General features: G+C 35.9%; 1 protein-coding gene across 14 annotated transcripts in view; it reads left to right on the top strand.

The window, feature by feature from the left end:
• Positions 1-17,138, top strand: part of XRCC4 (X-ray repair cross complementing 4) — a 251,826-nt gene that overhangs the window by 210,438 nt on the left and 24,250 nt on the right. For 7 of the 14 annotated variants that reach the window (XM_077866088.1, XM_077866099.1, XM_077866095.1 and 4 more), the window contains one exon: positions 6,868-7,506. In XM_077866088.1, the coding sequence (XP_077722214.1) occupies positions 6,868-6,932 (65 nt within the window). In that variant the 3' untranslated portion in view covers positions 6,933-7,506. Of the gene's footprint in view, positions 1-6,867; positions 7,507-7,598; positions 17,118-17,138 lie in introns of those variants that run through there. The other 7 variants (XR_013361769.1, XR_013361776.1, XR_013361766.1 and 4 more) reach the window with 2 other exon arrangements.

The raw sequence follows: 17,138 nt of genomic DNA, 5'->3' as shown, positions 1-17,138 counted from the left end.
ATCTTCCAATTTATTATGAAATTCCTGCATAAACTTTGGCATCCTTGTGGATTATGGACATACAGGTCTTAATGGTTGTGACATTTGACATTGAATTATGTAGAACCACAGAATCTTTTTTTTCAAGTTCATAATATATATTTTTATAGGGAAATTTTAGAATTATCCTTCTTTCCCAATACCTATCAAGCTTTTTGGCATTAAGTATAGTCACTCTTCATAATTCTCCTTTCTTTGTTTTAATCAGAATTACTTATTTCGGAAGCGTATTTCTGTTTTCTTCTTGTTCTTAATAAGTTTGAACGGCAAAGTCCTATTCTTTAGAAAAAGATATCTTTAGAAATTTAATTGAAATTAACTAACACAATTTCTTTAATTGCCATTTTGCTTGTCAGAAAGTTTCAGCTTCCTTTCTTTCATTTTTTTTCAGGCCAAAAAATGTTGTCTAGACCCACAGAATTCCAGACAACATTCAGGACTTGTTTTACTGAATCCTGATGACTTCAGTCTGTTAATTTGTTTAGGATATGCTTTTGGTTTTTATAAGGTCAACTAGAAATTTGAGGCTACTTTTCCCACTTATTCTAAGATCAAAACATTTTTTAAATACTGAAATTTAATTTGAAAATATTGTGGTAACTCTGGTGATGTTGAGTCTTTAAGCATACATTTAAAACATTTCCATTTAAAAAAATGTTTCTGTAATTGGGTTTATTTCATAGTGGGAACTCTGTTAAGGTCAGTATGGTAGCTGGCCAGGTATTTTATAGTAGCAGGTACATAATACTTTGACTTGGCTGCTTTTTGTGGTCCTTTTGATGAAGGCTTGATTTGTTACCTCCTAAAACATAGATCATTGGATGTTGGCCTTTATTATTACCAAATAATGTGTGTCTTTGCCAGTGCTCAGGTCTGATTCTCTCCCAATACATGGCCCTTACCTCACCCCTCGTACTACATCTGACCTTTACCCTGAGCCCAGGGGAAGTCAGAGATGAGATGGGTGGATGCCATGGGAGTTGATAGTATACACATAGATACAAATACAATGTGAGAGAAACAGCTATTTTACAATGACCTGCTTTGGTGGCCAGACAGGAACTGACCATTTTGTTAGATACTTGCTGCAGCAGCTGCAGCCCAAGAGTTTAAGACTTTTCTCTTTCCAACAGAAAACATTGCCTTTATTCTTTTCTATGGTAAATCACAAGCATAAACAGCATCCTTCGGCGCTTTTCTTCTCAACTCCCAGATAATTCATAGGGGATGAAAACGTGAATTTATTGATTCAGCAAAGTTGTGTAAAAAAAACAGCATTTGCGTGGCATTGGAAAGAGCATAAACCACAGACACACAAAATAAACTTGGCCTTTGGCTCTTGTGATAGCATTCTCTCTGGTTCTCTCCGTATCTTTCACATCATTCCATTTCACTCTCCTTTTAATCATTTCTGTCTGCTGTGCAATTTTAATATTCTCTAGAATTCTATATTAAACTGTTTTCTCTGATAATATAGTTCTCTTCAATTCATTTACCTTTGGTGCCAGTCATACAGCAGTGACTGCAGTCTCTCTACATAGAGTCCGATCTTCTCCCCTGCGCACTCCCTCTGCGTAATGGTTGACTTGTTCACCATCTAGCTCCATTCGCATATCGTGCAGACTCTTGATGCCTAATGTAAGTTTAAAGTTTAAAAGCAAACCCTTTATGCCTAATGCTAAACTTGCCCCTCTTCTATATCACCATCTTCACAGAAACCAAACTTACACACCCAGGAATCTGAGAACAGTCATGGAAGAGCAAATAAGATCCATAACTACTCTGTACCTATATCCTACACAGTTATACTGACACCACACACACACACACACACACACACACACACACATACATACACACTGGTGTTCACAGAAGAATACTGTCTGGTTTTGCATGCTTTTGAACTTTGCATGTTTTGAATAATAGAATCATATTATGAACATTCTTTTGTGCTTTGCAGTTTTGTTCAACACTGAGATTCATGTATGTGTAGAGCTGTAGTATATAGTCCATGATGTGAAAATTCTATGACTTATTTGCCCATTTTTCTGTGGAAAGACATTTGGGTAGTTTTCACAGTTTTTTTTGCTATTACAAACAATGCACTAATGAAAGCACTTGTGCACGTGTCTCCTGACATGGATATGCAAATGTTTCTTTAGAATATGTGGATGGGGGTGGAATTCCTGAGTCTAGGTATATACATCTCCATGTACCTGGGCACTTGTGGCTAAATTATTACCCAAAAATGATGTCACTGTTTATACTTTAACTAGTAGTAATTTATCTTGTTATATTCCATGTCCTCCACGATCTTTGCTATTGTTGGACATTTTCATTTTTGCTAATGTGATGTAAACTATTTCATACTGGTTTTCATTTCCTTGGTTACCAGTGAAGTCGAGTTTATTATCATATGCTTATTTGCCCCTACTGTTCCCTTCTCTTGGAAGTTCCTGTGGTCTTTGGCACACATTTTTAAATTTTGTTGATTTTTAAAACATTATAGGAGTTTTAGTTAGTAATCCTTTGTCAGTAGCATATGCTGCAATATCTCCTTTCAGTTTGTAACTTGTCTTCTTTTCATTCTCTTTAAGGTGTCTACTGATGATTAGAAGTACTTCTAATGCTTCTAATGTAATTGAACTTATCAATCTTTATTGTTTCTGCTAAAAAACAAACTAACAAAAAACCCCTTTTCTGTCCTGAGATCCTAAAGACATTTCCCTGAACTTTATGTGTGTATTGTGTGGAGATATAGTTAGGCCATATAAAAATTGACCTTTGGTTTTTTATTTCAGAACCATTTTTCAAGTGTCACAGTGCCATTAATCACTACACAGTTTTCCTGATCTCTCATTTTGCTCGGATTGGCACATTGATAAGTTTCAGGAATATTATTCTCCGAATATGTAACAAAATACAAGTAATTCACTCCAAACTATACTAATGTTTCTCATTTGAATAAGAAAAGGATGATATTCCAGCCATGGCAATACCAGTATTAAACTAGGCTGAGAAAATGTCCTTTACAAAATGAGCCAATAACTGGAAATAACATTTTAAAAGATGTTGGTAATTCAAGTCCCAGAAAGTTTTTGATCTTCATTATTCATCATTAATTAGATGGTGGTAGTGCAGTTTTGATTCAAGGTGTAGTTCCTGTTCAGTTGTGTATATGCGTGTGTTGTAATACAGTGTGGAATCAAGCCAATAAAACAGAAATCTCTGCAGTGTGTTATTGAGAACATAAGTCATCTTTTAGTAAAGCTCTCATCATCTAGTTCCACTTACTCCCTTTATTTTTAAAAAAGCCTTATAATTCAACATTAAACTCTACAAAGGTAGTTTCTTCTTGTCATTAACCATTCTTCTTTAATTCACAGTATTCATTTATTCCACAGATATTTATTGAGAACCTATGTTTTGGAAAGTAGTCTGTTCTGAACTGAGTGTAACTGTTTTCAGAATTTAGGAACTGGAAGAGCTCCAAGATCATTTATGGTAATCCTGACTTCCCACAAATTAAATTAAGAAACAGATCCAGAAAAGTGCAGCCACCCGACCAAAATCTCAAAGTGATGGAGCATAAATAAAAGTCCTTGACCCTGGATTCAGAATTTGTCCTGTTGAATGCTTCCCACAAAAACTATCTGAAAAATCTTCTGAATCCTAAATATTGATACAATGTTTGTAGAGATTCCTAGGAGGATAAATCACTGTTTGTTAGCAAATTATATTACATAGTTACTTCAAGCTACTTATAAATTTTTTTAAGATGGAAGACACAGTTTTTAAAAATTAGTAAAAGTAAAAAGTTTAACTGAAAGCTTCTCAAGGGCAGGAATCAATCATTTGATATCTTTGTCAGTTTCTTTAATTCCCCTAACAAAATTAGCTGTTCGTAGTACATATGAAATAAATATTGGTTAAATGAATAAAATTACATATAGAAATAGAGCGTGTAGACATTAGGTACTTTACATGATCAAAGAAAAGAAGAAAATCAGTCTGAATGTGGAAGGTTGAAAAAAAAACTCTTTGTGGAACAGTTAGGACTTATAGTGGCCATAATTAATGTTTGAAATTAGAGAGGAACTCCCAAGTTTCAAATTACTAGTTTAGCTCACTTTTTTATTAAGACTTTAGATACAGTTTCTCTGAATTATTTGCTTTCAAATGTCACCTCTAAGCATGGATTCTTGGAATGAGCATGTTCATGGAAAAAATAATGGGATAAATATGCTAAGATACATGTTTAAGGATGTTAATTGTTTTGTTGTTTTTTAAGAGCATTAAGAAAATGGAAACAACCCAAGTATCCATCAGTAGATTAATACTTAGTACAACCAGATTGAAATTAATGATTAAGGTATATCTGTATCTTTTAATATGCAAAGATACTATTTATGTGTAGAGTAAAAAAAATTCTCTAAAAACAAAATTAGGGAAAAACAAAACAAAACAAAATTAGGGCAGCCCGGGTGGCTCAGCAGTTTAGCGCCTGACTTCGGCCCAGGGCGTGATCCTGGAGACCCAGGGTCGAGTCCCACGTCAGGCTCCCTGCATGGAGCTTGCTTCTCCCTCTGCCTGTGTCTCTGCCTCTCTGCCTCTCTCTCTCTCTCTCTCTCTCTCTCTCTGTGTGTCTCTAATGAATAAATAAATAAAATCTTTAAAAAATTTTTAAAAATAAAAGCAAAAATATATATATAGAGAATGATCCCATTTTTGTAAAAATAAAAACCATGAAAATACAAATAATGCAAAATAGGATGATGGACATTTTTATTTTCTTTTTTGCTTTTTACAATATTTACTACTTATATAAATGATTAAACTTTTCTTTTGGTTGTGAGAAGAGTTCTAAATTTACTCGTTGACTTACCACAGATATAAAAGCTGTCAAAAAATGATCTCTATTCATTGAGAAACTTTTGTTGAACAGCTATTATGTACAAGGCACTAAGAACAAAGGAGTCAAAATTTAATTCTTTAGCTCCTTGTGACTTTAGAAAGAGATGGGAACCATCTCTTTTAAAACTAAATTGATTGATCTTTGTGTTCTGATTGTAAACCATGAACAAGATCAGAGATTTCTCAAGGTCTGACTTTTTAATTGAAAAAAATCAATTCTCCATTTCGCTAGGAGGAGAAAAAGCACCTCTAAGACATTTAGGGCCAGAGAAAAGTGTTTAATGTGTTGAGTTGGCATTGAAAACTTATACATGTAATAATTATACTTTTATTCTGTACTATATCATTTTCTCCTTCTATGAAATATATTTTTAGATGTTTAATTACATGTTACAATAATTGCGTCCGTATTTATTGTTAATTTTAACATTAAAGATCCCAGAGGGAGGACTTGTCATCGTGATAATGCGTTAACCTAGCATCTTAGCATTCTTGTGAGCGTAATGTTGTCTGAACTTGGCTTGCTCAGGATAAGACAGAGCATGTCCCAGGTCTAGTGGCAGCCAATCACAGTTAATTGTATGCAGTCAGGAGGCCAAGGAAGACCCTGTGGCAGATTCATTTTTAATAATCTGTGCGACTAAGTGTAGGTGCTGGATTTTTGAAATGCTTATAATCTAAACAAACTCAATGTTTGGGGACTTTTAATTGGTTATCCTTTTAAATTAAAGAAGCTATTAGCAGGAGCTCTTTATTTTTTTGTAGTTTATGCAGTATTAGCAGCTAATAATAATAGTTTCCAAATGTTTTGTGGGAATTTACAAGCATTTTCATATATGACATCTCATTTAATCTTTAGACCACCTCTGATACAGGTATTATCTCAGTTTTATAGGTGAGAAAACAGAAGTCTAGTTAGGTTAAATGATTTGTCTAAAGTCACTTAGCTAAATAAGAAAAAGACCTGGATCCAAATCTTGGTGTTCTGACCTCAAGTCCCATCCTCTTCCAGTTGTACCTAGCTGCTATGACTCCACCTCTGCCTTTGAAGTTGGAAATATAGGAGCATTCCTGAATTTTAGTGCATTGACTCAGCCTAGTCATAATTGCCCCTGAAGCTACCTCTAATTGTCAATTTTAAGCATGTTTTATTCAAGTTCCACAAAGAACCACGGACAAAGTTTATACAAGGGTCCTTCTGATTGAGCTCTATTACCCTACAGCTTACCATTTTATGAATCCAGTTAACAATCTGTGATCATCATGCCTTTTATCCTACAACTCAAAGAGAACATTTACATAAATACAGAGGTCAGACCATGGATGTGGTAACTCCAGGACTGAAACTGAATAAAATTTAGTACTAAGTAAAGAGATGTAAATTCAGTAAGTGAATGTGAACATTTATGTTCATCAACAACTGCTAAAATGTGATGTCATTATTAGTTATATACACACTTAGAATCAAAAGACTGCTAAAGGAAATTCATGTGCCAGAATTTTCTGATATAAGAGATTAAAATGCATGTTAATAGAACTTAAGGGAGCCAAAGGAAGATGTAAATTATAAATGTAAATTGATGGGATTATTAAAGAAATGAGAGACCTTCTGTATCTTAGCATAAAAAGACTTACAACACAGAGGATATTTTATTTCTTGACCTTAATTATGAATATTGTTGTAGGCCCTTGAAATTTTGTTAGTTCAGGATAGAGACAGATTAATTCTAAAGCAGTTAAAGTAATTAAATTCTCTTCATCTCTTTTTTTATGTTAATGCAGCATAGGGAAATGAGTCTTTAAACCAATTCTGAAATAGAATTTAACTTTTATTTGTTATGTATCTCTTAATTTTCTTTTACTCTATATGTCATTTTTAAGAATAAAATTATCTTGATTTTCTTTATACTCTAGGCTTGATCCTCCACTACCTGAGACGTCAAAAAAGGAGCACAGCTCAGCTGAAAACATGTCTTTAGAAACTCTAAGAAACAGTAGTTCAGAAGACCTCTTTGATGAGATTTAACTGTCTCAAAAAGGTACTTTGATGTTCACTAGACTATGTTTTCTTTTCATTTCTTTAAACTAAAAAAGCAAGATTTCAGCTCAGCAGCAGCTATTACTGTACCTTACAATTTAATTACATACACAGTGAATTGAAACCATTGTACAAAATGGATTATACATGTATATGAAGATATGATTTGATGACAGTGGTACATTATTCTAAACTATTCATTCACATACCTATAATTAAATAAAATCTCAGACTGTTTTTTTTTTTTTTTTTTTGCAAAGGACACATTTATCTTATTCAATTCACACATGTTATATATGGTAGCTGTCTAACATCCTGTCTAGGAAGATTTTGGAAATAGGACAAAGAAACTGTCTACAATTCTTTTTTGAATACTCATATTCTGAACAATGAGCATTTTAATTTGTGAAATGTATAAAATTTATTTTTAGTTTGTACACAAATAATCTGAAAATCTAATGATAAAATTGTTGATGCACTGAAGATTTTGTGTTCCTAATAAAATATGTTATTTAGCTAGCTGTTTCCTTTTTCATAGTAACAGGCTTTGTAAGGTGCTTATTAATATAAAATATAACCCCTTTTGTATCAAAAATGTATTTTTCAGAGATTGTTGATGAAAGATTTTGTACACATTAAGGACCTTCTTTGAGAACAAGGATCGTGTCCCATTTACTTATCTATCTTCAGAAACATCTAGCACAATTTAAAAAAAAAAAAAACTGGGATCCCTGGGTGGCGCAGCGGTTTGGCGCCTGCCTTTGGCCCAGGGCGCGATCCTGGAGACCCAGGATCGAATCCCACATCAGGCTCCCGGTGCATGGAGCCTGCTTCTCCCTCTGCCTATGTCTCTGCCTCTCTCTCTCTCTCTCTCTCTCTCTCTCTGTGACTATCATAAATAAATAAAAATTAAAAAAAAAAATTAAAAAAAAAAACTTATTGTTTCCACCTCCTACCGTCTCACTTTGTCCTCACTTCTCTCCAGTTGAACACTCATTTTCTCTATAGTGTTCAAAATTAACAGTGACCACCATGTTGCCAAATTCAATAATTGGTCCTGGGAACTAAACCTCTCAGCTACACCTGACATAGTCACTTCTCAGAAAACATTTTTTTCACCGGATTTTTGCAGTAATGTATGATGTTTAGCTTCCTCTTTCTTTTTGGCCCCTAAGTCTTTCTCCTTGACCAACAGTTAAGTGTTTTGAGTGTCTCGGGCTTATTCTTCAGCCTTCTTCTTTTCATTGTCTACATTGTCTACCTAACTTTTCTGTGGCTTTAACTTAAGTATGATTTACATGCTAATGTCTCCAAAGTTAGAATAGCTCTATTTCCATAGTCATATATGTATACATACAATTGACCCTTGAGCAATGTAAGGGTTGGGACGCTAAAACCCTGTGTAGTCAAAAAACTGCATATAATTTTTGACCCCCAAAACCTTAACTACTAAGAGCCTACTTTTGATGGGAAACCTTACTGATAATTTAAGTCAATGAATACATATTTTATATTTATATATATATTATATATTGCATTGTTACACTAAGCTAGAGAAAGGAAAATGTTAATAAATCCTAGGGAAGAGACAATACATTTAACTACTATACTATAAAAAAAATTCTGTGTATAAGTGGACCTGCACTGTTCAAACCTGTATTGTTCAAGGGTCAGGTGCATACTTTATCATTATCACAAAAGGTTCTTAAAAATCTGACTGAGTAGATCTATTTGCTTTAGAGGAGTATTTGGATGATCTGATTGTCTCAACCAACCCCTCTCCCCTGGTTCCCCATCCACCAAATTGCACTACCACTTACCTAGTTGCTTCAGGCTAACAACCAGGAATCCCCCTTAGTGCATCTGCTTCTCTTCTCTCCCACGTCCCATTATTTTTACCTCCAAAATACAGCTTGACTCTATCTACTTCTCTCTCTCAATCACTATGTCTGACTCCTGACTGGTCTCCATGCTCATCCCCTACCCTGCAATGCAGACAAACTGAATTTTTTAAATTTTAGATAAGATCATTTCACTGCCTGGATTGAAACCATCCAATAGTAATCCATTGCCTTTTAAAAAAAAATTTTTTTAAGATTTTATTTATTTATTCATGAGAGACACAGAGAGAGAGGCAGAGACACAGAGAGAGGGAGAAGCAGGTTCCATGCAGAGAGCCCGATGTGGGAATTAATTCCGGGACTGAAGGATCACACCCTGAGCCGAAGGCAGGCACTAAACTCATGAGCCATCCAGGGATCCCCAATCCATTGCCTTTTGAATAATGTTCACACTCCTTATCACAGCTTCTAAAGTCTGGTATGATTTGGCCCCTACCTATGTCTCCCCTTGATTTCCTGCTTCTTCCTCTTTGTTTGCCTTACTCCTTTACTATTCCTCAGGTAGGACAGAGCTCAGAGCCATGTATTATTGGTCCTTCTGCTCAGAATGTACATCTTTATATGGTTGGTCTCTTCTCATCTTTCAGGTCTAGAATCAAATGTCACCTCCTCAGGGGTGCTTTCCCTGAAATACCCTTTCTAAAGATGAGCACATTCCCAGTCACTGTCCCATTGGAGTGTTTTTTTTTTTTTTTTTTCACTGTGCATATCACTACCTAGAATTATTTTTTCATCTCTCTCTCTTTCTATCTGTCTCCCAATAGGAAATAAGGCCCATCACAGCAGAGGCGTGACCATATGTTTAGCTATTTCCAGTTCCTACAACAGAGCTAGATCACAAAGGCTTTTAATAAGCATTTGTTGAGTGAATAAATGTATGTCTATCACAAATAGGCACTCAGAATGTTTCAAACTATTTTGAAAAGAAGCTTAAGGTTGAAATTTAGTCAGTTGATTCGATGTAAAGAAATAATGGCTTAGAAACTTCAAGTACTTTTCATGATTAATTATAAATAATATAAACATACATGTGTATGCATGTAGGCTTGCCTACAGAGAGTATGCAAAAGAAATTACACATCACTGTTGATATCATAAGTAGGATTTTACTAAGTCAATGGAACAGCAGAATATTTTAAATAGAAATTTAACTGCATTTTTATTTCCGGAGTGGCTTCCATGTAAGAGGGGAAACTTTAAAATAAATATAAATATAAATATGTGAAATATAAAAATATAAAGTCTAAAATTCGACTCAGTTATATAGGAACTTCAGTATAATAATGAGTCTCATATAATCCAAGATTTGTCTTGGACTTTTCCAAGGGGATTTTTGTAAAGTACCAGAATATCAAAGCAATGTCATCTCATCTAAATAACCAAAGTGTGTGTGTGTGTGTGTGTGTGTGTCTATACATAAATGTACAACTTTTTTAAATTAGAAGAAGAAAACAATTTTGGCTGTTAACCCACTAGTGGTGAGAGAGTGATATACAAAGAGTGTTTCCTAATAATTGTAACAACAAAATTTATAAAGTTCATAATATTTATAAAATTTTGGTTGTATTTTTCCAGGGCAGTGGATCTTTTCAACCATTATTGTGGGTCAGATTGATTCCACTGGTTGGTATAGAACATAATAAGATCATAGTTATTATTCTCTTCTTTATATCTAGTGTGGAGAAATTGAAAGGATAGTTTTAGATTTTGTACTCTATGTAGACAAATACCTATAGATTTAGTGTCAAGGTGTCCAGACTTGGTCATTCTATGCCATGATTTTTCCTCACCTTTTTCCATTGTCTATCCTCAAAAGTAGATTGTTGCAAGAAAACACTGAAATGGAAGGCACAGAATTAAGTTATAATGCAGCATGAATATCATTTTATTTTTTATTATTTTGACCTTTTTTGACCTCCGTTGTAAAACAAGGTGTTTGCATTTTTTAAGTTTTTTTCATCTTAAAATTTATAATTCTTGGCTCTAGTCTACAATCAAATAGTATGGCTTAGGCCTCATTAGGAAAGTTCATGTAAGTCCCATCTCAGGAAAAGAGATGTCTTTATTATGTAGTTTTAAAAGGTCAGGAAACTACTTCAGACAAATTTTTCTTAGTGGCCTATAACTTAGATTTATAAAATACTAGACCCTGTGTTTTAGAGCCAAGTAGCTCTTTATTGGGTAAATTTGATTCAACAAATGTTTGTAAAGGATCAGTTGTGCACAACATACAGACCTGGGCCATGTGGAGAATTAAAGGATAAATCCGTCCATTCACCAAATATTCATTAAGCATTTCTATCAGTCTCTGTTTTGGGCACTAGATGCAAAAATGAGTAATACGTGTGCTCTATTGCTGTGGAGCTTATGTTCTAGTAATTGAAATTTGGAGCCTGCTCTCAAAGAGTGGAGTATATGGAAGGGGGTTGAGGTTGGGACCCCAAGCCACTATGTGGTGAACTATAATATCAAGGTGTAGTAGGATAAGGGGCATAAAGAGAAGAACAAAAAACTAAAAGTTATGAGTAAGTACCCATAGAAGATAAAAGATCCAATTAGGAGTATAAAAGAAATTGGTAGGGTTGGGGACAGTGAGCTGAGGATGAAGCTGTCTGCCAGATTAGAGGAAAATGCAGAAGGTACTTGGGGTAGGGGCTTGGGGTTAATGCTCAAGTTTGTAATTGTGAATCATCAGAATGAAGGAGACAAGTTAGAAGGCATCCCAGGAGAGATATTGGCCAGGTGGACTTAGAGCATGAAACTGAGTTACATAATACAGACATTACAAGCATTGAGCTCTACAGTTCGAACTGATGCTTCCATGGAAACATCTACAGTACCAGAAATCTTCAGGTCCTGGGCCCTTCCTGGACACCTGGGAATGAGAAGGAAAACCAGTGAATGGATCCTTGATAGATACTGCCCAGAAGCAGCCAACCCTCATCCTTTTGTGTCTCTAATTCTTGCACTTGGTATTATTTATAGAATCCATTTTTAATAAAATGAAATTAAATAGCTGACATCTAAATTCATAAAAGACCTCAATAATTTGCTTATACATCAGGAAATGCAAAGAATAGGTAGTTAACACATTTTGTCAGGGAGAACGATTGTCATAAAAGACCTATTTATCCATTTCTAGCTATTGTCTGAATTGAAATTTTTCACTGCTGTTCTGAAAACTTCCAGTGAATACTTTTCACGAGTGCAGATTTCATTCCAAGTGTTCTGTGAGCAAGCCTGCAGTATGGATTTTCTCCATATTTTAATAATTGGAAAAGGAAACCTTGAAAAATACATGATAAGCATTTTGTGGTTGCTTCATAACTGACCATCCATCTGCTGTCTTCTTATCTACTAACTCTCAGCTCTCTGATCTACTCAACTTAAAACACTCCCAGCCTGCCTTCTACTCACTGTCTCCATTTCAGTTAGCCACGTGTCTTTTCATTTGCCAACTGTAATTATCACTTTCTGATTTTCCTCTACATTCCAATAAAATTCATTATAAATTTTAGTGTTCATATGTTAACTTTTCTTCCCTCTTTTGGAAGCCTTTCATCCCTAAATGCTCATCTCAAAATCCCCCAGGGAAGTTTATTTTCAGAATGAGGGCCTTGGTCCCTGAAGGCTCTTGGTTCTTCAGGAAAGACAAGGAAGATTGGAGCCTGCACCTATCTTGATCGTAGATATCCTCATTAAGGACAGGAGCAATTTTGGTGGCTACTGTTCCAGTAAATGGAACATAGGTTAGTCCCGAACTACTTACTTTTGGTTTAGAGACAGTCTCCAGCTTAATTACTATCTTTATAAATAACACAGTCAGCCAAATAAATGTAGGTGGATTAGACAATTTTTATGGACCTGCTCATACAAGACCCGTCTAGGAATCTGTCTTAACTCTACACTTGTCTGAAAACATCCTGAGATAAGGGCTTGTATATAGGCAATTTATTTGGGAATCTGATCCCAGGGAGCAGGAGTGCTAGACTGGAAGCATTTAAAAAGAAAGGAGGGAAAACTAGTGCAAGGATGCCTTATCAAGGCAGCCAGCCCTTTGGATGACATGCCGCACCCCACCAGGATCTTCTTCTTTTTTTTTTTTTTTTTTTTTTTTTTTTTATTTATTTATGATAGTCACACACACAGAGAGAGAGAGAGAGAGAGGCAGAGACACAGGCAGAGGGAGAAGCAGGCTCCATGCACCGGGAGCCCGACGTGGGATTCGATCCCGGGTCTCCAGGATCGCGCCCTGGGCCAAAGGCAGGCGCCAAATCGCTGCGCCACCCAGGGATCCCCCACCAGGATCTTCTGAAGTAACTTCTGAAAGTTCTCCCAGGATATATAACCAGGAATAAAAGGGAGAAGCACTTATACATGAGTTGCTGTTTCCAGTGGTAAAGAGTGGCCTGGAAGCATTGTTCCCACATATTTCACTTGGCCCCCATTTATACGTAGCAGGTTCCTGTGGGTGACCAAAGCCGCAGTCTCAGAGAAGCCCTGGACAGGAAACAAGAGCGGCACAGCTGCCGTTACCTGCCTGATAGCCAAACCTGCCTGGATCTGATTGCCGGAGAAATGGCTGCTATTGAGGTGGGGCCCAAAGGATCTTGCGGTGGCGTGCAAGGGGTGTCCGGTATAGTACCCTTGTGTTATACACATGCCCCTGCCCCACCTCCCAACCCTAACCATAGCCGATTAGACCAGGGAAAGAAGTGTGACCCTCATGGCATAGCTGAACCTCAGTTTACTGAAAAAGCCAATATGTAAGTTAGCACGGAGGCTGATTAGGAGAAAGCAGAGCAGGGGTGCCATGCAACCCTTGAGACTGGTTGGTAGAGTAGCCACTGCGCCAAGGAGCTTCAGGTCCTTCTGTGGTTGAGAGCCATTTTCAATACTGGCATATCTCTAAGAATTACTGCTCCCTTTTCTGAGGTCTTATTAATGAAATGGTTCTTTAAAGCAAAGCAAAAAGTACCCAAGTGATAAGGAAATCAAATATATTCTCCATCGAACATTTTAATTAAGTTTTTTTTTCGTCATTTGACAAATTGTCACTAGTTAACACTGCCATTAAAAAAATATTTCCAGAGAGTTTTAATCTAGATTGGTATAGAAAAACTGTTGAATATGAGGGGAAAGTAAAACTACTTTTATAATTTAAATTTATATAGTGTTTATAATATAGATGTTAAAATTCATTAAAATGCCATTATATATAGCTAAGGTCTTTCCTCCCTTAGATGTGTCATCAAATCACTGATAGATTTTATCTTTTTCATTGATGGATTTTAGGAAAAATGTGAAATGTCTGTCATCTTTGACAACATAGGACAGTGCCATACATTTTACTTGAAAATGAATTTTAAATGTAAGGTGCCACCAAGTTGCCACCATTGGTAGATTACCATGCATGTATGTTATTCCTTTAAAGAGTACAAAGCAGTATAATTTTTCTTGATCTTACCAAATAGTGAAAACCCTACCATCAACTTGTAGGATTCTTCTATGATGACAACGGGTCCTCTCCCATACATCAGCTAATTGAAAACTCTGTGAAACTTCTAGATCCTCTATTAGGACAAGATGCTAGTAGTGATGATGGGAGCAGTATGCTTTGTCAGTGTGCTTTGCAAACATTTAGGGAATTCATCTGAAATTTTCCAGAGCCTCTATTGAGTAACATTGAAAACAATTTTGTTCTACTCCCTTAAGAGATACAATATAGTATATCTCTCGGAGGAAGTAAGTTTACAGAGGAGTAATCAGATTGCTATGGAAGATTAAATTATTGCCAGTAAATATTTACTCTCTGCCACCACCACCATTCCTTTGACCTGCTTTGGACTATAAAAGGTGGATAAAATATATTAGTTTTTGAGCCTGGAAGTTAAGAGTTATTACATGTTTCTGTTTTCTCCTCTGGGAGCTGCTCATTTCTGCTGTGGGAAAAAACATTCCACAAGTAGCTGCTGTCCCTCCTGCCTGGGTCCCTGATGAGATATGGAGCAAAACTGAACTCAGTCCTAATTTGGAGTCAAGCTCACTACCCTGAAACATTTAAAAGAGCCATCCATCTGACCCCATTCTAGATAGACTAAACTATAGTCAACCAGGCTGACCATGAGCTTGAGAATAATTGCTTGCTACTCGTAGCCACTAAGATTTGGGCTAGTTTGTTATATAGTGGTATTTTAACAATAGCTGACTAATACAGTTCTCATATAGAATAACATACAGTGACAGCTTTACATTTGTAGTAGATTTTAGTATAAATATGGCACAAAAACTGGTTTCTTCTGGCTGGAATTTGGTAATAGAGTAAGTAGGAATTACAAATGTGGATATGGGGATGAGATTAGGCCTCATTTCTATAGTGTGTCTGACACCTGTTGTCAACTGTCTGAGTCTGGGCAACATACTGATATTCACTGACCTTGAGTTTTCTCATCCATGCAATGAAAATTAAATAAGATAATGCAGATAAAGCACTTAGCACAGTGCCTGCTACACAGTAAATGAAGCATATATGAAGCCCTTATCATGACTGTTACTATTCTACTATCCAATCAGCATATAATGGATCAGCATACAGTTATGTAGAGCCAGATGATCAGCTAAATTGACTCTGAAATTTACTAGTGCAAGCTCCCCACTCTTGGTCCTTCCTGAAGCCTCATGCTTTTTGCAAGATTTTTGTGAATTCCTGTAGGATTTATTTTCATGGCCATTTCTGCTCTGAATTCCTACTTCAGAGTCTCACTTATGTTTTATATAAAACTGATTTTCTTCTTTCTCTGCTCCCTGGCATCTCAGCCATGGAACTCACCTCCTTTCTTTGACTTCCATGACAAAAGTGCTGAGAAATCTCTGTATATAGCAGAATTGATTGAAGATTTGGGCCAGAGAGAGGTAATTTACCTAAAAGAAAATGAGCAATTTATATTTGATTGTACCGTTACTCAATTGTTTAAAGTCTTCTGGCTTTCCAGTGCCTGAATTTTCCATTGGCAACATGTTACATTAGAGTCCAACCTCCTGCCTTATTGTCCATCCCTTTACTCTCTCCCCCTCTCAGCTTTCCCTCAATTCCTGTTACTTTCCTATGAAAAACTGTTGAACTCTTTATTTTGATCATCCTATGTGTTTATCAAATAGGCATACAACATAGTTTCATGTAACATTGTCTCTAGTGTTGAGTGTTAAAATAATACTGTCTGCTCCAACCATATATGCAGTATCATGTTAAAGAGATGACATGACAGGGCACCTGGGTGGCTCGGTCAATTAAGCATCTGCCTTAGGCTTGGGTCATGAACCCAGGGTCCTGGAATTGAGCCCCATATCAGGCTCTCTGCTCAGTGGGGAGCCTGCTTCTCCCTCTCCATCTGCCTGCCACTTTGCCTACTTGTCTTCTCCCTCTCCCTCTTTCTCTCTGTCAGATAAATAAAATCTTAAAAACAAATTTAGAAAAAAGATGACCTGACTTCTAAGCAAAGAAGACCTAATTGAAGGTAGTGACCTAAGAAAATAATATGACTATCAGAAGGGAGGCAGATTTACCACTGAAGTATAAAAAAGGAAGAAATCCAAAGGAAAACGTGTGTGCCCAAGTGCTATATAGGGAAAAGAAGCATCTATCCTAGAGCTCTAAGTATGTTTATGAATTTGCCCATTAATTCATTTATTCATATTCTCCCTCAGAAGATAAAATTGCAACTCCATATTGGCAATAACTGGTTATCTTTCCATATGATTTGGAATCACAAAGTGTGGTTACTTCTGACACAGAGATAGATTTTCAGATTCAGTGATGTGTCATCCAAAAGCTATGCTTGTTTAACAAGAATTTTATGTTCTGCAAGAATTAGGACATTGGAGGAAGGTGAGAGAAAAAGTATATAATAAAATAAATAATACTAGTATTTTCTTGAGGAATTCTATATAAATTATTGCCATTTCTGAAGAACATCTCTCTTCCTTTGATTTTTTCTTTTATAGCCCTAACCTATCACATATGATTTCAATAACTTTCATAATTGCCTGCAATCAGCAAATGTTAAGTTTTTTCAGTGATAGTACCTCAGTGTGTGCTTTTCCTGTCACTACCCTATGTGTCAGTAATTATTCATCCCAAGAATTTGAAATTTGGGCTATGTATAAGGACAGATTCCTGCACCCTTACGTGAAATTCTCAACTATGATTAAAAGAATACAGATCCTAATGTGCATGTGTTTGTTCAGTC

The sequence above is a fragment of the Canis aureus genome, chromosome 2, assembly GCF_053574225.1.
Source record: "Canis aureus isolate CA01 chromosome 2, VMU_Caureus_v.1.0, whole genome shotgun sequence".
NCBI classification, from domain to species: Eukaryota; Metazoa; Chordata; class Mammalia; order Carnivora; family Canidae; genus Canis; species Canis aureus.
This window is presented reverse-complemented; position numbering and strand designations above follow the sequence as displayed.